General features: G+C 42.1%; 1 protein-coding gene across 13 annotated transcripts in view; it reads left to right on the top strand.

Annotated features, from left to right (window-relative positions):
* Window positions 1-9972: 9972 nt before the first annotated feature.
* LOC105018693 (adaptor related protein complex 3 subunit beta 2) overlaps window positions 9973-26255 on the top strand; it is a 68438-nt gene continuing 52155 nt past the window's right edge. For 4 of the 13 annotated variants that reach the window (XM_010884323.4, XM_034288331.1, XM_010884321.4 and 1 more), the window contains exon 1: window positions 19860-21462. In XM_010884323.4, the coding sequence (XP_010882625.1) occupies window positions 21182-21462 (281 nt within the window). In that variant the 5' untranslated portion in view covers window positions 19860-21181. Of the gene's footprint in view, window positions 10282-19858; window positions 21463-26255 lie in introns of those variants that run through there. The other 9 variants (XM_034288330.1, XM_034288332.1, XM_010884325.4 and 6 more) reach the window with 9 other exon arrangements.

Genomic DNA, 26255 nt, shown 5'->3' with positions numbered 1-26255 from the left:
GCTGTGCAGCAAATCTTTTAAGCACTTTGGATAGGTGGTTAAATGGTACTTCAAATGTAAGGATAAAAACATTGGATGAATAATGCTTTGGATTCCTGTTGGCACTCAGGTTGGTACTTTTTTTTTTTCATCCTGTCTTTGTTTAAATTCATGCCATCCAATTAGGGGCAACTGTGCACTGGACCTCCGAGTACTACATATAGTATGGAACTTGCTGGTGACTTTTTCTGCCCCTCAGTTTGCACAATACTTTTACCACTTTGATCTTGTGTAACACTTTCTTCTGGTCTCCCTTGTAAGAGAGGTGATTTTCCTAGTTAAATAAAGGAACAACATTTCTGAAAAGCACTACCCATTTTCTACCCAATTTTGTGATATATTCACAACTAAGGCCATACTTCAGGAGTGTTGATGTTGAGACATGGTTCCTCCAACACTTCCAAAGCTGTACTGGATATGCTGTTTGCTCCGCTAGGAAGTGGAGCCATCTCATAGCTCTTTTTTTCATTAGGCTTGAATGTTTTTGGCAGAGTTGTGCCCTGTCCTCCATTGAAATCTCAAGATGTCATTAAACGGACTTCCCCTTGACTGTGGAAGCTTATTTGTCTCTTCTGCATCTCACTGCGGTTGTAAGTGTATAGAGGACCACTGGCTCCCAAGCGGTTAGTGTACAGAGGACCACTGGCTCCCAAGCGGTTAGTGTACAGAGGACCACTGGCTCCCAAGCGGTTAGTGTACAGAGGACCACTGGCTCCCAAGCGGTTAGTGTACCGCGGACCACTGGCTCACACCTATTTCGAAGTGATAAGTCATGAGAGGGTGGGGTATTCAAACAATATCCAACATGCTGTCTTCAGCTGCTGACATCCCTTAGCTGTGGTACATTGCCAATACACCACAAGCCCCTAAAATTCTAGCTATTTTTTTTTTAACCACTTCGCAACACAGGACAGTAACAAGTTTGATGTCGCATTTGTAGTATATGGTCTTATAGCCTGGTTTTCAGTCAATACCATAATTATCACAAGTATAATCATAAGTGCCCAAATGTGGTAGCTCTCCTTTGAGATCGAAGTCTGAAATGGAGCGATCACTCTGTTCTTTCAGATATGTGCTGTACTGCTGGGAGTGCCCAGGTAGGATATAAGGTACAACCAGTTGGATATTATGCCAAATGTTGGAGATCTCAAAGATATGGGTATCTGTCCCATTATCTGTGAGCATACAGTCTCACCAATGATGCCATCTCCATTTTGTAGTTAATTATTTCTGAGCTGGTAAACAAATGTAAAGGGTGCATACTGCCACCTGCAGTGTGCTATTTGAACTGTTAGAAAGCCACGGTGGGGAGATTTACTGCCCCCTGCAGTTATGGAATGTTTGCTGGTGAGTATAATAAATTGGCTGATCCCTCCTGATGACCCAGATGGAATTATGCAACCCCTTAATTCATAGAAAGTTGAACTAAACAGCAATATCTCAAAACGGTGCTGCTGCCGACATAGCATTTTACCTTTCAGGGGTCAGCCGCTTCATGTTGACTGAATTCTTATGACATTAGGACATTAGAAATCTGGCATTAGGGAAGCAGGGACAGCAGATGGTTTGATCAAAACTGCTGGGCCAGTTGCCGAAACGTCACTGGTACCAATCATCAAACGGACAAGGCACTTATACCCATTTGCTCCTGTAAATGGCTCTAGATATGAGCGTCTTCTAAATGACTACAATGTTAATGCAGCCTTTTACTCCTTTATGGGTTATTATTATCCTGCAAAAGCAGTGGTCAGAAATGTAACCATTAACAGGGTTAACCCAGATGACTAACTCTACTGGTAATAATTTCACATCCCCCTTTGTTTCTGCCTGAGTGCTTGCACTGTACTGTTTGACGCTCTGATTGGTTCACTGTGAGGTTCCGTGGAGCAGAGCAGCCCATTCACTGGCCTTCTAATGAGCCAGCTATGAATAGGGCCTGCTGGGAAAGGAAGGGGTGGGAGGAGGGTTCTGGGACCTGTCAGACCTTATTAATATCACTGGTCACTAATTGATGTCACTGGTTGATAGAGAAAGCTAGGAACCCTTCCCTAGTTGAATACAACCTTTCATTAATCCATAATTCTCAGTGGCTGCCTGAGCTGTGTGGGTTGGGGGGCAAATGACAGATATTGTCTAAACATAAATAGGCTACAGTGTGTGAGTAATGTAAACAACAACAAGCTTGTTATGCTAGCATGAGACTGTCTATAGATTTACAGGCCTCAATGTGAAATAAACAAACTGACCGTTTCATCCAGTAAAAAAGTGAGATAAAAGCTTTAAAGCAATTTTGCAATTATTCAAGATGACAGAAGTTGCATCTGAGGGCATACCTGTGGCAAATTAATTTAACATAATTTAACATAAGTCTGAGAGCACCAATGATGACTGTCATGTCAATAATGTTAGACCTTACACCCATAGATTTCATTAGTATTGTACAAAGTTTGAAGTAGACATCAACATACATGCCTGTATATCCTACCAGTGAGCATGTTCTCTCAGGGGCTGGTCTGACTGGTTGGACATGCAGTGTGGACGATCTCCAGTTCTCCAAAGCCCATTGGAAGTTCCTGTAAGGAGATAACTGTTGGGTAACACAACATTGAGAGGGTTGATAAGAGTGGAGATGGTAAAATTGGTGGAAAACCTTTTTTAAACATATATAAAATGCAGTGGCCACAGCCTCCAGTGCATAAATACTGCTGAATCACTTGTTTACCACCCCCCCTCGCTCTTCCAGCAGAAAGACCCTGTTCTCAATGTCACTGTTAATAATGAAAATAAAGAAAGATAAAATAAATGTTATACTGGCAGTTCTACATTAACAGGATCATGTACTAGAAATTGCAGTGGACAGTTACTATTTCTATAACAAGTACTCCATCTGCTGGATTGTATCATTTACTGCATACTTAGGATATGATTTAGTACACATTACCTTATGGCAGGGGCATTCAGCTCTTGCCCTACGAGGTCTCACCGCAAAAGTATAATCAAGTAATTGAGTAAGGCCATCATGTGTGTGTTTCTGCTCTCTGAACAGGATGTGCCTACAGCAGATTAGTGGGGGCTTCTTGGGGCGTTACACAAGTGAAGCTATGGCTAACCTCTCAAGGGCTGCATCTTTTTACGCTGATCTCAACTGAACAGCTTGAGAGACTTGCCTAATCAGACATGGGAGGTAATCATCTGTACTGAGTGTATGTAGGCCTGTGCTCAACCTTGGACGGAGAGGACATGACCTGGATCTGCTAAGAGTGGTGTTAACTGCACCAGATTTGCAAATCTATAATAACACTTTGTTTTAAGAATCAGACTCAACATAGGGACCATACAGAAACTGAACTTATCGCAGATTATTTCATTGTCATATAGATACAAGTACATTTTCTACCTCAGTAGCAAACTGCAAAATGAAAGCTCAACCATGAGCATCAACAGTTTAGGGGACAGGTGTACAATCATAAAATAATTTGGAGAACAATGAATAAAATTATTAGGAACTGGAAGGTTTATGGAACCACCAAGACCCTGCCTGTCATATATTGTGGTGCAAATGGCCTCTCGTCTGCATCAGTGTCGAACCAATGTCCTCAAGGGCAATGTCCGGGAGGTGCCGGAAAATTCCAGAGGCATGATTCAGGGTCAATTCATCCCCTGCACAGCCGCATTCCATCGGGAGCATCATTTCAAAGTTATAAATAAAATTCCATTAAATGTTTGTAGTTTGGTGTGTACATGAGTTGGGGGCAGGATTCTAGGCCGTGACGTGTATACAGTTTATAGATGTTGTATAAAGAATTCATTTAGTGGATTTAATTAGTAGGAACTCTTTTTGTACCATCTCACACCTAGATTTATATTACACCTAGTAAAAATATTGTTAGATTGAAAACATTGACTGCAACTGTTTTGTTAAATGGTTAAATAAGCCTTTGATCTTCCTTAAAAGATGGAAAAGATAATGTTTATTTCTCTGAATTGTTCCTGCTGTACATGCCTATGTATGCTATGGTCTGGTCACAAGATGCTGGCCTCCTAGCTGTACCAGAATGTATAAACAACCAGCTAGAGTGACATGACGGTGAGCAAGCGGGGACCCAAAAGCAGTCACAGAGGCAGAGGAGGGCGAGTCACAGTGTTTATTGCACCAATAGGGACAAGGCAGACTTGTAGTGGGGGACAGGCAGTATTCGTTATCAGGCAATCAGATGGTTGAAGGTACAGGTGAAGCAGACAGGCTCGCAGTGGGGGACAGGCAGTGTTCGTTGTCGGGCGGTCAGATAGTCGAAGGTACAGGGGAGGGCTGGCAGGCTCGTAATCTGGGAAAACAGGCAAAGGTCGCAACCGGGGAAGAGAATGACAGCTAGAGTGGGTAATATAACACATAGAACACTGAAAACGACTGTACGAGACAAGACGATCTGTCAACTGCCAGAACAGAGAACAGGGGCTAAGTACACAGGGCTAATGGGGAGCACCTGGCAAGGGGGCGGGGACAAGACATCGGTTGAAACACATCAGGGCATGACACAGAGGCAGAGCTTTCTCCTATTGAGCTCTATTGTTTGTAGTGTTCTGCCAGTTACAGATGAGCAATGCAGTTTCAGCCTTTAAATGTTAACTGAAGACTCATGTCTTCTGAACATTCTGAAAATTCAAAGGGGAATTTAAGAACAATGAGCTTGTGACTCAACCTACCCGGTAACCCCAAACAGGTTCTCCAAATGGTTCTTTGAGGATTTTTATATTAAAGATTCATTTTAAAGGGTTCTTGGAATAACCTATATGAGTTTCCCATAGTTTCAATGTGAAGAACCGCTTTAAAACACTCCAAGAAACTTTTATTCTTAGAGAAAGGATAGGATCTATGATTAAGTGTAGTCTGGCCCAATGATTTGAAAGTGAACAGAAAGGCATTGGATTTACAAACCATCCTGTCTTTCCTTGGTGGGCTCCCATCTCTGCTGGGGTATCCCCTCCAATGTAATTTGGGGGTTGGGCTTACAATACATTTTCATATTGTTCAATGACAATAAAGTTTAATCTAATGTTTTCACTAAGCCAGCTGCCTAATGCTTGTTATTGCTGCAATGCCTACAGCCCTTCTGCAACCTGCTTGCCCCCCAAAATCCTTGCCCATCTTCAAAAATGCTGCTACATCCTGACAATCCTCAACTATGGCAATGCAGTCTTAAATGTTTGCTGCTAAAAAAACTCCCCCATAAATTAGATGTCATTTCTCACTGTACCATCTGCTTAGTAACCTCTGCCCCTTCAACCCTCATCATTGTTACATTTTACCCTGGTATATTTGACCTCTTTCACACCTGACGCCAGACACATTCATACCAACTTATTAATAAGTCATCTCATCTTCATCCGCTTATCCGGTATCGGGTCGCAGGGGCAACAGCTCCAGCAAGGGGCCCCAAACTTCCCTTTCCCGAGCCACATTTGCCTGCTCTGACTGGGGGATCCCTGAGGTGTTCCCAGGCCAGTGTCGAAATATAATCCCTCCACCTAGTCCTGGGCCTACCCCGAGGTCTCCTCCCAGCTGGACGTGCCTGGAACACCTCCCTAGGAAGACGGGAGGGGGCATCCTTACCTGATGCCCGAACCACCTCAACTGGCTCCTTTCGACGCAAAGGAGCAGCGGCTCTACTCCGAGTTCCTCACGGATACCTCAAGGGAGAAGCCAGCCACCTTTCTGAGAAAACCCATTTCAGCCGCTTGTACTCGCAATCTTGTTCTTTCGGCCATGACCCAGCCTTCATGACTATAGGTGAGGGTAGGAAAGAAAATTGACCGGTATATCGAGAGCTTTGCCTTCCGGCTCAGCTCTCTTTTCGTCCCAACGGTGCGGTAAAGCCCTCCAGGAACCTTGCAAGAGTAAAGAGCTGGTTGGTTGTTTACGTGACCAGGACGGAATACGCATTGTTCCTCTTCAGTCTGAGGTTCGACTATCTGCCGAACCCTCCTTTCCAGTACCTTTAAGTAGACTTTCCCAGGGATGCTGAGAAGTGTGATACCCCTGTAATTGGCACACACCCTCTGGTCCCCCTTTTTGAACAGGGGAACCACCACCCCGGTCCGCCACTCCTTAGGCACTTTCCCCGACTCCCATGCAATGTTGAAGAGGCGTGTCATCCAAGACATCCCCTCCACACCCAAAGCTTTCAACATTTCTGGACGGATCTTGTCAATCGACGGAGCTTTGCCACTGTGGAGTTGTTTGACTACCTCAGTGACAAGAAACACCTTGGTGCCGACCGAAAGTACTTCTCCATTGCTTCCCCAAACTCCTCCCACACCCGCTGTTTTGCCTCTTTCACAGCAGAGGTCGCAGCCCTTCGGGTCTGTCGGTACACTGCAACTGTCTCCGGAGTCCTCCAGGATAACATGTCCCGGAAGGCCTCCTTCTTCAGTCGGACGGCTTCTCTGACCACCGGTGTCCACCAGGGTGTTCGAGGGTTACCGCCCCTTGATGCACCTAGACCACAGCTCCCCGCCGCAGCTCCGGCAATGGAGGCTTTGAACATCGACCAATCAGGTTCAATGCCCCCAACCTCCACAGGGATGCCAGAAAAGCTCTGCCAGAGGTGTGAGTTGAAGATCTTTCGGACGGGGGCCTCCTCCAGAAGTTCCCAGTTCACCCGCACTACCTGTTTGGGTTTTCCCGGTCTGTCCAGAGTCTTCCCCCACCCCCTGACCCAACTCACCACCAGATGGTGATCGGTTGACAGCTCCGCCCCTCTCTTTACCCAAGTGTCCAAAACATGCGGTCTCAGATCCGATGACACAATCACAAAATCAATCATCGACCTTCAGCCTAGGGTGCTCTGGTACCACGTACACTTATGAGCATCCTTTTGTTCGAACATGGTGTTCGTTATAGATAATAGCACAGAACTCTAACAACAAACGACCACTCGAGTTCAGATCAGGGAGGCCGTTCCTCCCTATCCCCCAGCAGAATTATGGAGTCCCCTACTGGAGCCCCATACAGGACTCCATTCAGGGTCTCCAAGAAGGCCAAGTACTCCACACTGCTGTTACGTTTCCAATTCTGAACACTGCAAGAGTAAGCCCCGTCTAGAGAAAGAAACTGTAGGCACCATGTACAGGTGCTGGTCATATAATTAGAATATCATCAAAAAGTTGATTTATTTCAGTAATTCCATTCAAAAAGTGAAACTTGTACAATGTATACATTCATTCCACACGGACTGATATATTTCGAGTGTTTATTTCTTTTAATTTTGTTGATTATAACTGACAACTAATGAAAACCCCAAATTCAGTATCTCAGAAAATTAGAATATTGTGAAAAGGTTCAATATTGAAGACACCTGGTGCCACACTCTAATCAGCTAATTAACTCAAAACACCTGCAAAGGCCTTTAAATGGTCTCTCAGTCTAGTTCTCTAGGCAACACAATCATGGGGAATTGACTGCTGCCCAAAAGACGACCATTGACACCTTGCACAAGGAGGGCAAGACACAAAAGGTCATAGCTAAAGAGGCTGGCTGTTCACAGAGCTCTGTGTCCAAGCACATTAATAGAGAGGCGAAGGGAAGGAAAATATGTGGTGGAAAAAAGTGTACAAGCAATAGGGATAACCGCACCCTGGCGAGGATTGTGAATCAAACCCCATTGAAAAATGTGGGGGAGATTCACAAAGACTGGACTGCAGCTGGAGTCAGTGCTTCAAGAACCAACACGCACAGACGTATGCAAGACATGGGTTTCAGCTGTCACATTCCTTGTGTCAAGCCACTCTTGAACAAGACACATCATCAGAAGTGTCTCGCCTGGGCTAAAGACAAAAAGGACTGGACTGCTGCTGAGTGGTCCAAAGTTATGTTCTCTGATGAAAGTACATTTTGCATTTCCTTTGGAAATCAAGGTCCCAGAGTCTGGAGGAAGAGAGGAGAGGCACAGAATCCACGTTGCTTGAAGTCCAGTGTAAAGTTTCCGCAGTCAGTGATGGTTTGGGGTGCCATGTCATCTGCTGGTGTTGGTCCACTGTGTTTTCTGAGGTCCAAGGTCAATGCAGCCATCTACAAGGAAGTTTTAGAGCACTTCATGCTTCCTGCTGCTGACCAACTTTATGGAGATGCAGATTTCATTTTCCAACAGGACTTGGCACCTGCACACAGTGCCAAAACTACCAGTACCTGGTTTAAGGACCATGGTGTCCCTTTTCTTAATTGGCCAGCAAACTCGGCTGACCTTAACCCTATAGAAAAACTATGGGGTATTGTGAAGAGGAAGATGCGAAATGCCAGACCCAACAATGCAGAAGAGCTGAAGGCAACTATCAGAGCAACCTGGGCTCTCATAACACCTGAGCAGTGCCACAGACTGATCGACTCCATGCCACGCCGCATTGCTGCAGTAATTCAGGCAAAAGGAGCCCCAACTAAGTATTGAGTGCTGTACATGCTCATACTTTTCATGTTCATACTTTTCAGTTGGCCAACATTTCTAAAAATATTTTTTTTGTATTGGTCTTAAGTAATATTCTAATTTTCGGAGATACTGAATTTAGGATTTTCATTAGTTGTCAGTTATAATCATCACAATTAAAATAAATAAACATTTGAAATATATCAGTCTGTGTGTAATGAATGAATATAATATACAAGTTTCACTTTCTGAATGGAATTACTGACATAAATCAACTTTTTGATGACATTCTAATTATATGACCAGCACCTGTATGGCTCGTGCACTAAAGATCCTGCCTCGCAGTTAGCCGTGTAAATGCAATTCCAGGTTTTAAATCCTGCTTGTGGATTAGCCAAGCGGCCCTGTGGAAGGCAGTGCAATTGCCCGGCACTAGTGATGGTCATTCGAGGCTTCATTACCGTTCTTCTAGCAGCAGCATATTATGCTAGCAGCGCTAACTACGATTTTTTTCAAAATATAAGCTATTTTCCAAAATAAAAGCCAGCATTGAAATATTTAAGACAATACAGTTAACAATCTAGTCTGTCATTGTATTCTGTCATTTTCTGTTTAATGTCCGCTCCAATGTTGTTCTTGTCTGTTCTTTTTTACAGACTAGATTGTTAGCTATATTTCCTTCTAAATGTCAATGGTGGCTTTTATTGTGATAAAGAAAATCTAAGTGCTGCCAGCATAATATCCTGCTGCTAAAATAACGCAAATTAAGCCTCGTTTGGCCATCACTACCCGGCACCACCTGTGTTTGGTCAGTTATCTTGCATTATAATGTAGTGCTCTATCAACTCCTTGTAGTGGCTTGGCCACAAATAAAGTCTATCAAGGTAAACTGGAGAGTGCGTTCCATCCAGTGCATTTGGGTATAGACTTCCTCCGTTGGGGAGCAGCCTAATAAGAACCAGAACGGCATCGGATTTGCTTTTGGAGAATTTGCTTTTGTATCGACATCGTCCATCCAGAATTGGCTGGGAGTTGCAGATGAAACTCAGTCACAGAATATTACAAAATTGGGAAGAAAATTAAGTCAAATAAGTCAGCAAATGGAACATGATTGTATTGTTTCATTTGTCTGTTACAACACAATATACTGATCAGTAGTGACTTGTTTTAAGAACACGAGGATTTTGTTACTATTTGTCTTCATGTTTCTTTCTGTTGTTTTTCTGAAAAAATTAACACTAAAATGTTAAGGTATCCCAAGACTTTTGCACAGTAATATCTCATAATAAAGATGTTCGATCTTTGACAGGCTTTGTTACAATACTCATACATGCTTATTTGAATGTATTACACATGATGGAAAGTTTTACAAGGTTTGATTGGCTTTGATTATGCTTCCTAAACCATCAGGAGTTTATGTTAGGCTATGTATTTTTATGACTGAAGGTGGTTCTGTGGACATAAACATTCATTCTAAAAGGCCCGAAAACAAGACTATATACAGGTCCTTCAATGGACGCTGCGTGGTAAATCCCACGGAAAGGATTACCAAAGGGCCATTAGACATCACGTGACTCGAGCATCATCCCCGTTTGGTGACTGTATCAGTGTAGCAGAGAATAGAGAGGAGATAGCACTGGTGTACCTTTAAGAGGTGTCCTGATCGCAGCATTAAATCTCTACCGTTGTGTTCCTAAAGAGAGGCCGCGGAAATGTCTGCTAACTCTGCATTCAATGAAGAAAAAGGGGGCTCTTCGAATGTCGGGGAGCCTGAATATGGCCACGACCCGGCCAGCGGAGGTATTTTCTCCTCTGACTACAAAAGGTAGGTACAAAAAAACCGGCGCCGCTTTTGTTTGTCGCTGTTTATTTTTTTAGTGCTGTGATAGCGAAATATCACGGGCAGCTAATGGAGGAGGCGCGAGATGGATTCAATTTCCTGCCTGTGAAGATGTTGAGAAAGATGAGCGTGAATCATTTATGTGTTGGAAAGCTGTATAATTTGCTAGAGTTGCTAACAAAGCTAAATTTCGAACGAACAAAATGTGTTTGTAGAGAAATTGCGGTGTATTGTCCGGAGTGAATTGCTGGGCAAAACCACCGACCTGTGCTGCTACCACGGCAAGGCCATCTGGGCGGAAGCAGGCACATCCGTACAGTATCCTACTGTCACTTTGATTTGGGCAAATTTAAATAGGACTATAGGCCGCATAAATATACCCAACATTATATAGATGGAAACATTTTGTAAAGGCCTACCTTTTATTAAGCCTCTTAATACGTTAATCTCAACTGAAAGTTAGATTAGTGTGTAGGATATCCTATTGGTTCATTGCCAATATACCACACGCCAACGGATTGATTTTTGTTTACAGTTAGGGTACTTGGGGGTGTGTTCGTGTGGGAAGGTAGTTATGCGATTGATTGTTTCCGGAACTGATACTTTCGTTAGTATAACAATAGTGTAAGAATGCACCTTGGTGTTTTGATGTTTCCAGACCGGACAGCTCCGTGGTGCTGAAGGAGGTCTGTGTGTGGAAGTCGTTTGTGGACACAGCATGTACCTGAACTGCTGGTTTTAAGTTGCCTTGTCTCTACACGTTTGAAGGGCAACTATGGAAATGTAGGTTTTGCATGTTGTTTCCGCTGTTGGTATCTTAGCTTGAGATTAATCACATACATTTTTTCGGGATTTGTAGTCCACTGGAATAAAAGATCCAGGGCTTCCCTAAGCGTGTGGATGACGTTAGATAAAAGCTAAATCAATGACTGCAAGATCACTTAAGGATCACAGTATTCTATAACAGAACTAAGTAGGATAGCATTGTGAAACGATAATGTAAGACAAAAAAATGCCATTTTATATAATGTGCCATTATGTAAAACACACAGGGTATCCTACAGTTTGTTGTTAAATATACTTGATGTCAAATTTAAAATCCGGAACTGACATTTATCATGACATTTATCATTCATCAATGTATATGGTATGTACCACAATCGATTGCTGTTTCCCAATTTTGTGTTTTTGCTGTGGCAGAACACTCGTTTTTCACGTAGATAATTGTTACTTCATAAAGTTTTATCAAATCATATTACTGGGGGTAGAGCAATAACTAGATGATGTTCCAATTGTGCTAGCTTGACCCTGCTCCACCTGAATTAGACAGTTGCCAGCTTAGAGAGACATAAATCAAGAAAAAAATTGATTTATGAACTGTGTACTGCAGAGATGGTTATCCTTCTAGAACGTTCTCCAAATGCCAAAGTGTCGGTTCACTAAAGCCTACTAGGAAGTGTGGGTTCTCCAGTCCTGACCTGTAGAAGTCTGCGCTGCAGCATTAGAACTGGAGACAAACACTTGCGGTGTCATTTAGAAAAATCAATGACAGAATATGGAAAGATATTGTGGCTATTCAATCCTACTCATATAGTCTGGGGGTAATAATGCTTCTCCTGTGTTAAAAAACTGTGAAATCTTTGTGCACTTTCTTGCATTGTACTTACGAAGTGCAGTCACCAAGAGCCAGCACATTCGGTCATTTAGCCAGCACATTTTTCCACAGCGACTTACAGTTAGCCAAGGAAAACTAAACACATTCACTGCACTTTTACAGCGCTGTAGACCTGCAAGGTTTAGGTGGGTGTGTGCCACTACATTGACCTGAAGTGCTCCTCTTCAACATGATTGCATGGAGCTTTAAGTATTCAGCTGAAGAAGATTGTATAATTCTCTTGTCAGCAGTCAACAAAGACTCTCCATGGGGCAAAAGGATCTGTTAGTTTTTCGCTGTAGTTTGGGCTGGGTCCCTGTTATGTATGGGCCCTTTGTCACACTGTATAGTGAATAGGGTGCCTTTGGGATGCACAGCAAATAGGGGCTATATTTAGACGCCTGTGTTTGGATCAAAGAAATTGGCTGAATTCATTAAAGATGTATAATAGCATGCATCACAGTGTGTGATTGTGTGTGTCAGTCACTGAACCCAATCCAATAGCAAAAATGATACGATCCTGTGTGATAAAACATTTAATATCCTGTCCATGCAGAGGTTTTGGTCTGTTGTGTGGGGATGTTTTATGATCCTATCCTAGACATCTGATTCACAGCAGTGTTTGTATCGTCATTTTCTTTCTATCTGCTTTGGCATACTCTAATGTTCTTCACTAGGATTAAAACTTGTCATCGGTTTTCTGTTTCTGTATATGTTTGCGATGCATGCACATGTTGCAGCATTTGAAATCGAATTTCTCCTATGATGTATGGGACTGTGGCGTCATCATGAAGAAAATTCTACAAAGAACTTCTAAAAAGTGCTATCATTGCCCACATTTACAAAATGCAATCCAATGGGCCTGTTTGACGTGGACATTTATTCGGTGTACTTTGTATGACAACTAGCTGAGGTAGCATTCAATCAATGTTTCAATCAATGTTTGACCATCAATAGTTTAGCGAAGTAACAGTGCTATCAGAGTTCAATGTCTTACAATTGTACATTCGAAGCTCAATACAATGTTTTTTTACAGTTTAGTGATTGTATGCATTTTTACACCTTCACACCTTTGTTGTTACACCATTGAATGGGATTTTAACAGATTTTCACAGAAAAATATTGTGTTAATTATAACCGCTAAATTTAGAGGAATAATTTGAAATACTATGTTAAATAAGTACATTTTTAACACTTTCTTTACTAATAGATAATACACCACTATTCAGAGATGCACAACAATAGCTTTGTACAATTTGTGCCACTCCCCATACCAACATTTTGTAAATCAAAAAACTTGCCAACATTTTCTCTGCGTCATCCAATTACGGTTAGATCCAGAAATATTTGGGTCAGGTGATTGACTCGGCCATTGCAGAATATTCTACTTTTTTTACTTAAAAAAACTCCTGGGTTGCTTTCACAGTATGTTTTGGGTCATTGTCCATCTATAAAGTGAATTCCTGCCAAATGAACTTCACAGAATTTGGCTTAATCTGAGCAGACTATATCCCTAGACACTTCAGAATTCATCCAGCTGCTTCTGTCTTCTGTCACATCATTAATAAACACTAGTGACCCAGTGCCACTGGAAGCCATGCATGCCCATGCCATCACACTGCCTCCATTGTGTTTTACAGATGATGTGGTATGCTTCGGATCATGAGCCACAACAAGCCTTCTCCATACATTTTCTTCCCATCATTCTGGTACAGGTTGATCTTAGATTTATCTGTCCAAAGAATGCTGTTCCAGAACTGGGCTGGCTTTTTTAGATGTTTTTTTTTCTAATCTGGCTTTCTATTCTTGAGGCTTTTGAATAGTTTGCACCTTGATGTGAACCCTCTGTATTTGCTCTTGTGAAGTCTTCTCTTCATGGTAGACTTGGATAATGATATGCTTACCTCCTGGAGAGTGTTCTTCACTTGGCTGGATGTTGTGAAGGGATTTTTCTTTTTCATGAAAAGGATCCTACCATCATCCACCACTGTTGTCTTCCGTAGACGTTCAGGCCTTTTTGTGTTGCAGAGCTCACCAGTGCATATTTTTTTCTCAGATTGTACCAAACTGTTGATTTGGCTACTCCTTATGGACCTGCTATCCCTCTGATTAATTTGTTTTTGCAGCCTAAGGATGGCCTGTTTCACTTGCATTGAGAGCTCCTTTGACTGCATGTTGTGGGTTCACAGAAACAGCTTCCAAATGTGAATGCCACACCTGGAATCAACTCCAGAACTTTTACCTGCTTCATTAATGAAGAAATGACGAAGGAATAGCCCACACCTGTCCACGAAGCAGCTTTTAGGTCAATAGTCCAATAACTTTTGGACTTACATATTAAAGAGCTGTAATTCCTAAACCCTTCCTCCAATTTGGATATGAATACCCTCCATTTTAAGCTGAGTGACTGTCTTTAAGCCCATATTCATTATTTAACTATAATTTAAATATATTTTGGTAAACAGCGAAAATAACAAAACTTGTTTCAGTGTCCAATTATTTCCAGACCTAACTGTATGTACTGTCATTCATTTAATGTGATAAGTTACTTACTGCAATTTAGGCCATATCTTATATATATATTACTACACAAAACAATTGTGTAATATTAGTTATTTTGTGTAGTAGAAAAAAGGTTGTTACTGTCAAATAACTTTGGATATTGTATTGATTTAATATATAACTGTAAAATGATGTCCATAACTGTGATCCGAGTGTACATTTGCAAGTTTTTATTATGGTCTATAAGTATTCAATAAACTTTCAAGGCAATTGTTCTTTAAGAAAAAAACAAAAACATGCACTGTATACTGTATATTTAGGATGGAAAACAAAGTAACCTGCATTACATGATACCACCCTTGCAAATGCATTTGAGCAACACACCCCTCAATCTAAATTACATTATCAATACACTGCATCTAAACATGTTTCTTGACATAAGCACAGATGTCAGTGTTATTGATGTCACCTTTGATAAAGTGTACTGACACGTTTACACCAGCAGGAGGAGCTCACAGTTAAGACCCCTAGTTAACTGCGTTATTGTCTTTCTCTCCATGTTGTTATTCCATGGCCAGGAGAGCTTCGAGTGGGATCAGTGGGTACATTGTATGTGATAAACATTGTGCGTTTGATAAACACAGGGACCCATCTAGCCAAGTTCCTGATGAGTTTTTCCAAATGTGTAAATGTTTTAGGTAAGTATTCCCCAGTGTTGGCCATGTTTACATTTGTTTGTTGGCCATTTAACCTAGTGAAAACTAGCAATTCTGAAGACTTAAGCCCACTGTAGTTAATGCATTAGACTCAAGATAATATAATGTTTCAGTAGCAAAGAATGAAGGATTAAATAAGATATAACAACAGAGGGTACACACAAACTGAGGGATCGGATCTCCAGTGGCTTCGTTTGGTCATTTGGGTCAAACAACAACCAGTGCAAAGCCTGTGGTCTAGCGGTTACACTCTTGGCTTTGACTCAAATGACCACTGACCCCACTGGAGATCCTATCCCTCAATCTGTGGGTCCCCTCTGTTGTTTCTTTACTGTTGCTATAAAGTGTTTGAATACACACAAATGATATTTAATGAAACATTGATCCACTTATCTCTAACTCTCTAGCTACCTAACCTCTGTTCCATGTCTTTAAGCAGTGAATGCTTGGTTATCACTGCCGTCTTGTGTCTTAAGCGGGGGTTTGGTTTAGGAGCAATGTAAAAAATGTTGATCCTGCCTTTTTTGCAGCTCCACCACGGAACTTCTAGAGATGTGGAAAGAAATATGAATTATTTATTTACAGTGTTTCTTGTGTTCATAGTGTGGCTCTTGGGATGGCACAGCGCGCAGGCCAGCACTGAATCACTCTAGTTTATTATTACACACTTTGATCTCTATAGGGAGGTTTATTCTAGCAGAGAGAGTGACTTCCAAATCAGTGACTTTAAAATTGTGAAATGTGTATGGAAAATAGCTGAGGGGCTCCTAACACTGGGGAATAGGGACTTCCAACTGGTGCAGTGATCTACTATAAAGTATTGCATTGCTGTTTTTTTTCCCTGGTCACCATCCCAGTTCTACACAGGGTGGTGTAAATTGGCCTAGCTCTTACACGTGGCACTTTAGTGACTCCTTATGATGGGTTGGGCACCTGAAAGTTAAGTGCGGCCATTTGTTGGAGGAGCGTTCTCCGACAAGTATGTTGTTCCTGTAGAGTGAATAAAAAAGAAGCATACCTCGGCCTGACTTTTTTACATTTCCTCAAGGGCCATTGTCACGCTTTGGATAGCATGAAATTGGGAGAAAAAAAGGGGGTGCAATTGGAAAGACTTGGGGGGGGACATATTCTAAGTGGCCTAGGGTGTAAGCAGTGTAAGCCGCTGCCTCCAGTGGCCATGTACTGCAGCTCATGACTTTGAATTTTCTCTTTCTGCAACAAAAAAAAACAGGACATGGAGAGATAAATGAACAAATCGATTTATATGCAGGTGCTTGGACCCTCTCAAATTTGGACCCTATGCCTATCCTATATTGTAAATTAAATATAACTACTCAGATGTTTAGCTGAAAAAAAGTCAAACCCTGCTTTAAATCTGCATTTAGTTAATAATAGTCACTATACAGAGTTTTATCTGTGCAATTATACAGCATGTTTGCATAGTTTCATTGTATCCTAGTTGTACATGAGGACAGGTTGGCTTGTTTCTGTACAAACACAACAGATAATTCCTCTCCACACACATACTGTTGCCTTGGAAACCTGCCGAAGTCACCTCCACATTCCACGTTGTTCAGAGCTTTATGCTCCAAGTGTCATCAAAACGTGACAGATTGATAACACTTAAACCTGAAATGTTCACAAATTGTCCATTACAATTCTTCTTGCATTGATTGAATTGGGATGAAGTGGAGTTAGTGTTACCTTGTACAAATGGGAATTATTGAGATGTTAGGTGAAATGGCATTCATTAAATGAATTGCTTATGACCAAGTGGCTGTGAAGGATAAAAAGCAAGTGAACTTGGAGAGGATTTCTTTTTTTGCTTTGCCATTCACACAAATACAATATTAATTTAATAAATTATGGGATGTTCATCTTTCGGATAAAACATCATCAATCTTCTCATGTATTCTCTTTTGTTGTCATGTAAGCCAAAGGCAGTAAACTGAGTATGCCTAAAAGGTAGATAAAAAGTTGAGATATTTATTATTATAGCTACTGTTTTGTCTTGCTATTGTCGTCTTAACTTTCCAATACATTTGAATGGACCAAAAAGCTATGTATACAATGATTTACAAAAGTCTGATTATTTAGCTGGGCTGTATGTGCTTATTTGCATGTAAAAACTCTATATAACATCAGAATGACTACAAATAAACATAAATACAATAAATGGGACAATCATTTTTTGTTGTCCAGAAGGTAACTGATATCTTGTAACATGGCTAGAAATGTCATAAATACCCGTTTTAACATGTGAGGAGTCGACTTTACGGCATAAGCAGATCTGGGTCCAGGTTAGAATTCAATACGTTTGGCCCTTTCTTTCACTGTGAAATAATTTGAGGTCTCTCACCCTGTTTCACAGTATGTCACCCTCAAATAGCATGATGCTAAATATTACAAGCTCCTTAAGTTACTGCATACAGATACAGGTTTCCTGTATGTCCCTATACAGATACAGGTTTCCTGTATGTCCCTATACAGATACAGGTTTCCTGTATGTCCCTATACAGATACAGGTTTCCTGTATGTCCCTATACAGATACAGGTTTCCTGTATGTCCCTATACAGATACAGGTTTCCTCTATGTCCCTATACAGATACAGGTTTCCTCTATGTCCCTATACAGATACAGGTTTCCTCTATCTCCCTATACAGATACAGGTTTCCTCTATGTCCCTATACAGATACAGGTTTCCTGTATGTCCCTAAGTTATGTTTTGGTCTATTAGGAATGATTCAAGGCATGCATCAGTTAGAGCCTTGCACTGACCAACTGTCTTTTCAAGGTTTAACTAATATGTATGAATGAGCCTGGGTTGGTTTGGCTGTCTCAGACGCTGTTGTGTAGCTAAGTCCATTCCAGTCTGTTACAGTCGTTGTGGAAATGCTGTATAAAACATCATGGAAAGAAGCGGTTGTATTGTTTTGGGGGTTTGTTGGTTTTAAGGTCAAGAAAGCCTGTCAACAGTGCCATTCTAACTCCAATGACTGCTATATCAGTCTAGTATCTAGACTTCTGTCCATATAACGCAAAGCTTCCCCCACCGCCGAATCCATCCCTTCCTGGAACATGGCCTGATCTTTCACATCTCATTCTCATAGACTGTGTGGCTGTCTCTTCAGATATTCTCTGTATTTTCCCTCCCCGGCATATCTAAATGTCATAGATTTCTCGCTCCTGTGGCCCACACCTACTATTCCTGTGTTTCTCGTAAGACTATATTTGTTTGTGTGCCATCTAAGCAGCCATCTTGGTTTGGTTGTTTGCATTTTACACTTGATTGTGAGTTACCACAATGTCAATCTGTGTAAGTTGTTTGTGCAATTAGCCTGTAATTGAACAATTCCCTAGTTAGTCAGTAGCTTTGGCAGTCTCTGTCTCCTTCTGTGTGAGTGTTTGAGGAAATCGGCCAATATCCTGGCATACTAGATTACTACTCTTTAATCTCTCTCTTTTGATATCTCTCTAGCCTTTATGTGTTCTATCTTCTTTCTTTATCTTCTCTCTTTAACTTCTTTGTTAATCTTTCAATCTCCCTCTGTAGCTCTCTTCAAATTAAAATTGAAATGGCTTTATTGGAATGAGAAATATTTATTTACATTGCTAAAGCAAGAGGAATTAAAGAAACATTTAATAAATATAATAAATAACGGCACTGAAAATAAAAATGTAATTAAAACAGAAAAATAGTAAGCAAACATTACACAAACTGGATTTGTTGTGTTATATTGTTAGCAATATACAATGTAGTAATAATGTGCAAATAGATATGATTAGGCATGTCAAGGAAAAACTGATAGATACTGGAATACTAGAATTTTTAAAACTGTTATGTTTCAAATGTTTTTACGCCACTTCTTACCCTTTTTTCATGACAACAGATCACAAATCTTGCGGGGTATTTTGTCTAACAGATACTACAGTATGTCGATGTGTGATCTGATTTTAAATAATTTCTGGGTCTGTATGATCTGATATATTTGTGAAGAGGTTAAAAAATTTAGCTGTTTACACCTCATTTTGTGGGCAGTGTGCACATCTCTCTCACTCTCTCTTGCCCTCTCAAGCTCAGAAACAGTTTGTATCGGACGCATTCACTTAAAGCTGCCATGTCACGGTATCCCTGTTGAATAGTTGCCCTTTATTTGGCCTGGAATAGCAGCGAGTTCAGCAGGGCTGGTCGGCTCTCTGGCTTTTGCGTGTACAGTACACTAGAGCTCGATGTCACAGGCTGTGAGAAATGGTTAAGGGAACTCAAAGATGGGGGATGGTACCAATTACACTGCGGAGAAAATGAAGAGAATGCGCTACTAACGTTACACCGTACCATTAAAGAGCTAATTAGACAATCGTCGAGCACCTGGCATAATTCATTCGATCCAGTACAGATACAATACGGATGAAATCTCACTTTGACGCTGATGCTCTTGTTTTATGTCAGCTTAGCACTGAACTGAATGTTGGCTACATCTCTGTGTCCTAGCCTCTGTACAGGGGTAATTAAGTACCTCTTGCCTAGCCGCTTAGGCCCTCTAGTGAATGATGTGATTTAATGCTTCTTTGCTTCAGTGCGGCACTCCTTTACCCAAGAAACAACACACACACGCACGCAAACACACGTACACACACCCTGCACCTCAGGGCGTCATCATCAATGCCATCAATTCCACACAATCCTACAGTCTTTTTCTGGCTGTAAATTAGCCCATTCCATTATAGCCTCGGAGAAAGAAGGGAGAAGACAGGAAGGAAGGAGAGAGTGAGACAAAGGAATGAGTGACTGGTAGACATAAAGGATTCCCGTCATTAGGTGGAACTGTTGATTGGGAAGCAGCAACATCGTCACTCCGGCAATGCTGTGAATGCTGAGTCACGTAAGGCGCGTGAGCGAGAGAACCTGGTAACCGAGGGTAGAGAAAAAGGGGAGAAAGATAACGTAACCGGAACGATGCTGAGGGGGTGTAAACGAAAGCAAAAAAGTCCGGGTGAAGAATAGGGGGACTACAGTATTCACGATGGAGGTAAAGAAACCGGGAACGAAAGAGCGAGTCGCAAAAGAAAAAAGAACAGACTTGGATCGGGGTAAGCAGACAGGGAGCGAGGGATGAAGCGCTGAGTGCAAGCGAGATATGAACCGAAGCAGAGTGCCGTAAAATCGGTGTGCACACCAGATAAAGAGAGAGAGGGAGACAGGTTGGAGTGAAGAGGAGGGAGGGGTGCTGGCAGCTAACGTGGCTGAGGAGGAGGGAGTTTGGGGGGGCTGTGCCATCGGAGCAGAGAAACACCGGAGATCAGCGGCAGACGCCAGACCCTCCGGAGTCAGACAGAGCTCGCTTTCCCCAGAAGAGAGGACAGACCGGAGGACTAACAGAAAGGAGCGAAGGAGCAGAACGGGGAGGAAAATAAGGGAGGGGAACTCCATCCACGCCTTCTTTCCTCAGCGCCTACCAGCCACTCGCTGTGCTGTGCAGTCGACTGTTGCTCGGACTCCCTCAGACAGCCTTGGTGAAGAACAGCTTACAGCTCACACAAGTGGAGCAACGGTTTAGCAGTGTGTTGTTGCGGTGTGGTTTCAGGAGAAGCTGTCAGCACTCTTCATCATTAAGGCTTCATCCAAGGCAAGACCTGACGAGCATTATTATTCCATCTTTGGAGGGACGTTCACAGTGGATGCGTAGTCATCTATGTTTCTAGCGGACCATCTCAGAGGAAGAAACCAGAAGTTTGGGTTTGTTGCATATTCACCAAGTCTGCTTCCGGGGAATTAAAGTAGTGTTGACAGTTGTATCAACCTTCTCCTCCCTTTATTCCAGGACATCACATCAACACCTACCACCACATGGAAACTATCTAAGAAGGTCTTGTGTTTTTTTGTTTTTCGGTTGGGCTACTTCTCAGAAGGAACACTGCTATCTGCTGTAGCGAATGATCCAAATATCTTATTTTTGTTGTTTTTCAAGAACATAAGTTTAAAATTATTGGTCCCTCACTTTGTCTCTAGCTATGACACCTATGCAGAAACTGCTCCAGTTGCCGGTTAATGCCATGAACATGGTGAAGACCGCTCAAGATCAGATGGGTCTTCAAGATGAAGCCAAGAGCCCTGTGATGTCCCCTGATGGCGGGAACCATAACTGGTACAACGGGGAACCCAACGACCCGCGCCATGCCCGGTTCGGCAGCGGAGGTGGAGGCGGAGACCAGGAACAGGAGGAACGGGCCCATTTGGAGGAAGGTGGAGGTGGCGGCAGCGGTTTAACCAGCCTCGTGACCCAGCCTTTGCGGTAGGGTGCCGTCGAAATAAGCCACGTGTGACTTGCGATAATGTGCGTGAACAGGGCCGTGGTGTGAAAAGGATGTGGTTCTACTGACATGTAAGTGATGACAGAACAACAGAGAACAAGGATACAATGAGAAAGAGACAGGCATAATTAGATAAGCAGGGAGACAAGCACATACACACTCCCAGGATGTGAAAACACCTCATGCGTACTCACACAAACCCTTAACACTGTACAGTACGCCTGTTGCTTTCCGGCCTTGTGAAAAATATTTTATTAATACTGCAGTTAAAAGGCCACCGGTACTTAAATTACTCATCTGTAACTGCTTGGACCTCACAAAGGAGGACAATGCTGAGTTAGGTACTGTTGGGGGTGCCCAAAAAAAACAACACATTCTCGCACCTGCTGCTGTGGAATTACTCAATGTGAGCAGACCCACGCACGCTCATAGACCCACGCACGCTCATAGACCCACGCACGCTCATAGACCCACGCACGCTCACAGACCCACGCATGCTCACAGACCCACGCACGCTCACAGATTAGTCATCGATGCTCTAACCTGTGTTTTTATCGCCAACCTACACTGCCGTTCAAAAGTTTTGGGTCACTTAGAAATGTCTTTGTTTTGAAAGAGAAGCACATTTTTTGTCCGTTAAAATAACATCAAATTGATCATAAGTACATTGTAGATATTGTTAGTGTTCTAAATGACTACTGTAACTGGAAACGGCAGATTTTTTATGGAATATCTACATAGGCGTACAGAGGCCCATTATCAGCAATCAGCTGTGCTCGAATGGCACGTTGTGTTTGCTAATCTAAGTAAACCGTTTTAAAAGGCTAATGGATCATTAGAAAACCCTTTTCAATTACAACCCTGTTTCTAAAAAAGTTGGGATACTGCGTAAAATGCAAATAAAAACAGAATGCAATTATGTGCAAATCATTTAATCCCTATATTTAATGGAAAATAGTACAAAGACAACATATCAAATGGTCAAACTGAGAAATGTTGTTTTCAGAAATATATATTTGATGTCTGAAATACTGAATTTGATGCCAGCACCACATTTCAAAAGAGTTGGGACAGGGGCATGTTTACCAATATGTTGCATCACCTCTTTTTTAACAATACTCAGTAAGCGTTTTGGAACTGAGGAGACCAATTGTGGAATTCTGTCCAATTTTTACTTGATATAGGATTTCAGATGCTCAACAGTTTGGGGTCTCCTTTGCTGTATATGTAATTTCATAATGCACCAAATATTTTCAATTGGGGACAAGACTGGACTATTTTACTATGTAACCAGAATGTGGTTTGGCATTGTCCTGCTGAAATAAGCAAGGCCTTCCCTGAAAAAGACGTTGTCTGGATGGCAGCATATATTGCTCCAAAATACATATATATATATTGTTCAGCATTTATGGTGTACCCATGCCATGTGCGCTAATGCACCCCCATGCGCAAAACTGTCCATGATTCCCAAAAATAATCTAACCTTTTGATATGTCAGGCCACAGGAAAGTTTTGCACTTTGCCTCAGTCCATCTAAAATGAGCTTGAGCCTAGAGATGGCATTGGTGTTTCTGGATGTTGTTTATGTATGGTTTCTTCTTTGCATGGTATTCCACCTGGTTTTGTTTTTTAATATTACACAACATTTCCAGTCTTCTGGTGCCTCTGTCCCAACTTTTTTTAAATGTGTTGCTGGTGGCAAATTCAAAGTGAGCATGTATTTTCCAAGAAACTAACATTTTCTTGATATGTTGTCTTTGTACAATTTATTGAATATAGGGTTTAAATCATTGCATTCTGTTTTTCTTTACATTTTACACAGAGTCCCAACTTTTTTGGAAATTATGTTGTATGCTTGCACAGCTGAAAACTGTTGTGCTGATAAAAGCAATAAGACTGGCCTTCTTTCGACTTCACTAGTTCAATTTCTGTAGCATCAGTAATTGTACATTTAATTACAGGATAAAAATGGCGAGAAACATTTAATTTTCTCCTCAGCCTTTTTTTGTTCTGAGGAATGAAGGCTATTCCATGCGAGAAATTGCCAAGGAACAGACTGAACGGTAAGGATGGGTTATGGTCTCATTGCATTAGCCATTAGCGTTTAGCCATTGCTAGTCTTTCCAGGCCACACCTCCAATCTTGTCTGGCCTCCTTGCCCTCCTAGCGACATTCTAGGCCTGGTTTAAGAGGCTAAGTCATTGCAAACATTGTATGGAACATAGTTGGCTAGGCTACACAGCAGTGCCAGCTGTCTCAAACAAAAATAATGGTACAGTGTATATCAGGATAAGGATATAACAAGGATAATACTTTGGATAGGTTGTTAATGTATCGTGAATTGAAACTCACTCACCTTGAATTCTTTAAATAAATCTGCATGTCTGTCTTTGAGGTGCTTCGCTAAGTTGGAAGTGTTTCCTCCTTTAGTCTAGAAAGTTTGAAGGCACTGTTTACATAGTGGTTTTTGCGAATGAATTACTCCCTGATAATCCGCCTCGAATGTTCTGACTGTTTTTCTTTTTGACGAGTCAAGGCGGAGCTGCAGCTGCACTTACTGCCATCTTTCACGTGTTGGATCCCCGGTACCTACAGTACTGTACAAAAACCAGTACTGTCATGTTTTCAGAGTTATGGCATTGATTTGTTACCGATGTATCGGTTCTTGTGACATCCCTACTCCCTTCACAGAACAGTGTAAACTGGTTCTAACCAGAATAGAAAGAGGAGTGGGAGGCCCCGGTACACAACTGAGCAAGAGGGCAAATACATTAGAGTGTCATGTTTAAGAAACCGACACCTCACAAGTCCTCAACAGGCAGCTTCATGAAATAATACCCTTAAAACCCCAGTCTCAATGTCAACAGTGAAGAGGCGACTGCGAGATGCTGGCCTTCTAGGCAGAGTTGCATAGAAAAAGCCATCTCTTAGACTGGCCTATGAAAAGACAAGATTAAGATGGGCAAAAGAACACAGACACTGACACAGAAACAGATAGGAAAAAGTGTTTTGGACAACGTTTGAGGTGTTCGGAAGACAAAGAAGAACATTTGTGAGTTGCTGACCAAATGAAAAGATGCTGGAGGAGTGCATGGCAACATTCTGTCAAGCATGGTGGAGGCAATGTGATGTGTCTGGTGGTGCTTTGGTGGTGGTAAAGTGGGAGATTTGTACAGGGTTAAAGGGATCTTGAATAAGGAAGGCTATCACTCTATTTTGCAACACCATACCCTGTGGACAGTGCTTGATTGGAGCCAATTTCTTCCAACAAAAGGACAATGACCCAAAGCACAGCTCCAAATTATGCAAGAACTAATTAGGGAGGAAGCACTCAGCCTTGTCAATGTTAATGTTGCTATATTTCCTATTCAAACCATACTGAACAAAATTATAAACGCAACACTTTTGTTTTTGCCCCCATTTATCATGAGAGGAACTCAAAGATCTAAGACTTTCTCTATGTACACAAAAGGCTTATTTCTCTCAAATATTGTTCACAAATCTGTCTAAATCTGTGTTAGTGAGCACTTCTCCTTTGCCGAGATAATCCATCCACCTCACAGGTGTGACATATCAAAATACTGATTAGACAGCATGATTATTGCATAGGTGTTGGCCACAATAAAAGACCAGTCTAAAATGTGCAGTTTCACTGTATTGGGGGGGTCCGGGGGGTTCCGAAAACCAGTCAGTATCTGCTTTGACCACCATTTGCCTCACACAGTGCAACACACCTCCTTGGCATAGAGTTGATCAGGTTGTTGATTGTGGCCTGTGGAATGTTGGTCCACTACTTTTCAATGGCTGTGCGAAGTTGCTGGATATTGGCAGGACCTGGAACACGTTGTCGTATATGCCGATCCAGAGCATCCCAAACATGCTCAATGGGTGACATGTCCGGTGACTATGCTGGCCATGCAAGAACTGGGATGTTTTCAGCTTCCAGGAATTGTGTACAGATCCTTGCAACATGGGGCCGTGCATTATCATGCTGCAACATGAGGTGATGGTCGTGGATGAATGGCACAACAATGGGCCTCAGGATCTCATCACGGTATCTCTGTGCATTCAAAATGCCATCAATAAAATGTCCCTGAGTTTGTTGTCCATAACACACGCCTGCCCATACCATAACCCCACCGCCACCATGGGCCACTCGATCCACAACGTGGACATCAGCAAACCATTTACCCACACAACGCCATACACGCTGTCTGCCATCTGCCCTGTACATTGAAAACCAGGATTCATCCGTGAAGAGAACACCCCTCCAAAGTGCCAGACGCCATCGAATGTGAGCATTTGCCCACTCAAGTTGATTACGACGACGAACTGCAGTCAGGTCAAGACCCCGATGAGGACGACGAGCATGCAGATGAGCTTCCCTGAGACAGTTTCTGGCAGTTTGTGCCAAAATTCTTTGGTTATGCAAACCGATTGTTGCAGCAGCTGTCCGGGTGGCAGGTCGCATATGATCTTGGAGGTGAAGATGCTGGATGTGGAGGTCCTGGGCTGATGTGGTTACACGTGGTTTGTGGTTGAGAGGCCGGTAGGATGTACTGCCAAATTCCCTGAAACGCCTTTGGTAAAGAAATGAACATTCAATTGACAAGAAGTGCTCACTAACACAGATTTAGACGGATTTGTGAACAATAGTTGAGAGAAATAGGCCTTTTGTGTACATAGAGAAGGTCTTAGATGTTTGAATTCATCTGATGATAAATGTGGGTAAAAACGAAAGTGTTGCGTTTATAATTTTGTTCAGTGTAATTTA

This window comes from Esox lucius, chromosome 19 (assembly GCF_011004845.1).
Source record: "Esox lucius isolate fEsoLuc1 chromosome 19, fEsoLuc1.pri, whole genome shotgun sequence".
In the NCBI taxonomy this organism is placed as follows: Eukaryota; Metazoa; Chordata; class Actinopteri; order Esociformes; family Esocidae; genus Esox; species Esox lucius.
Note: the sequence above shows the minus strand (reverse complement) of the source record. Positions and strands in the feature narration are given on the sequence as shown.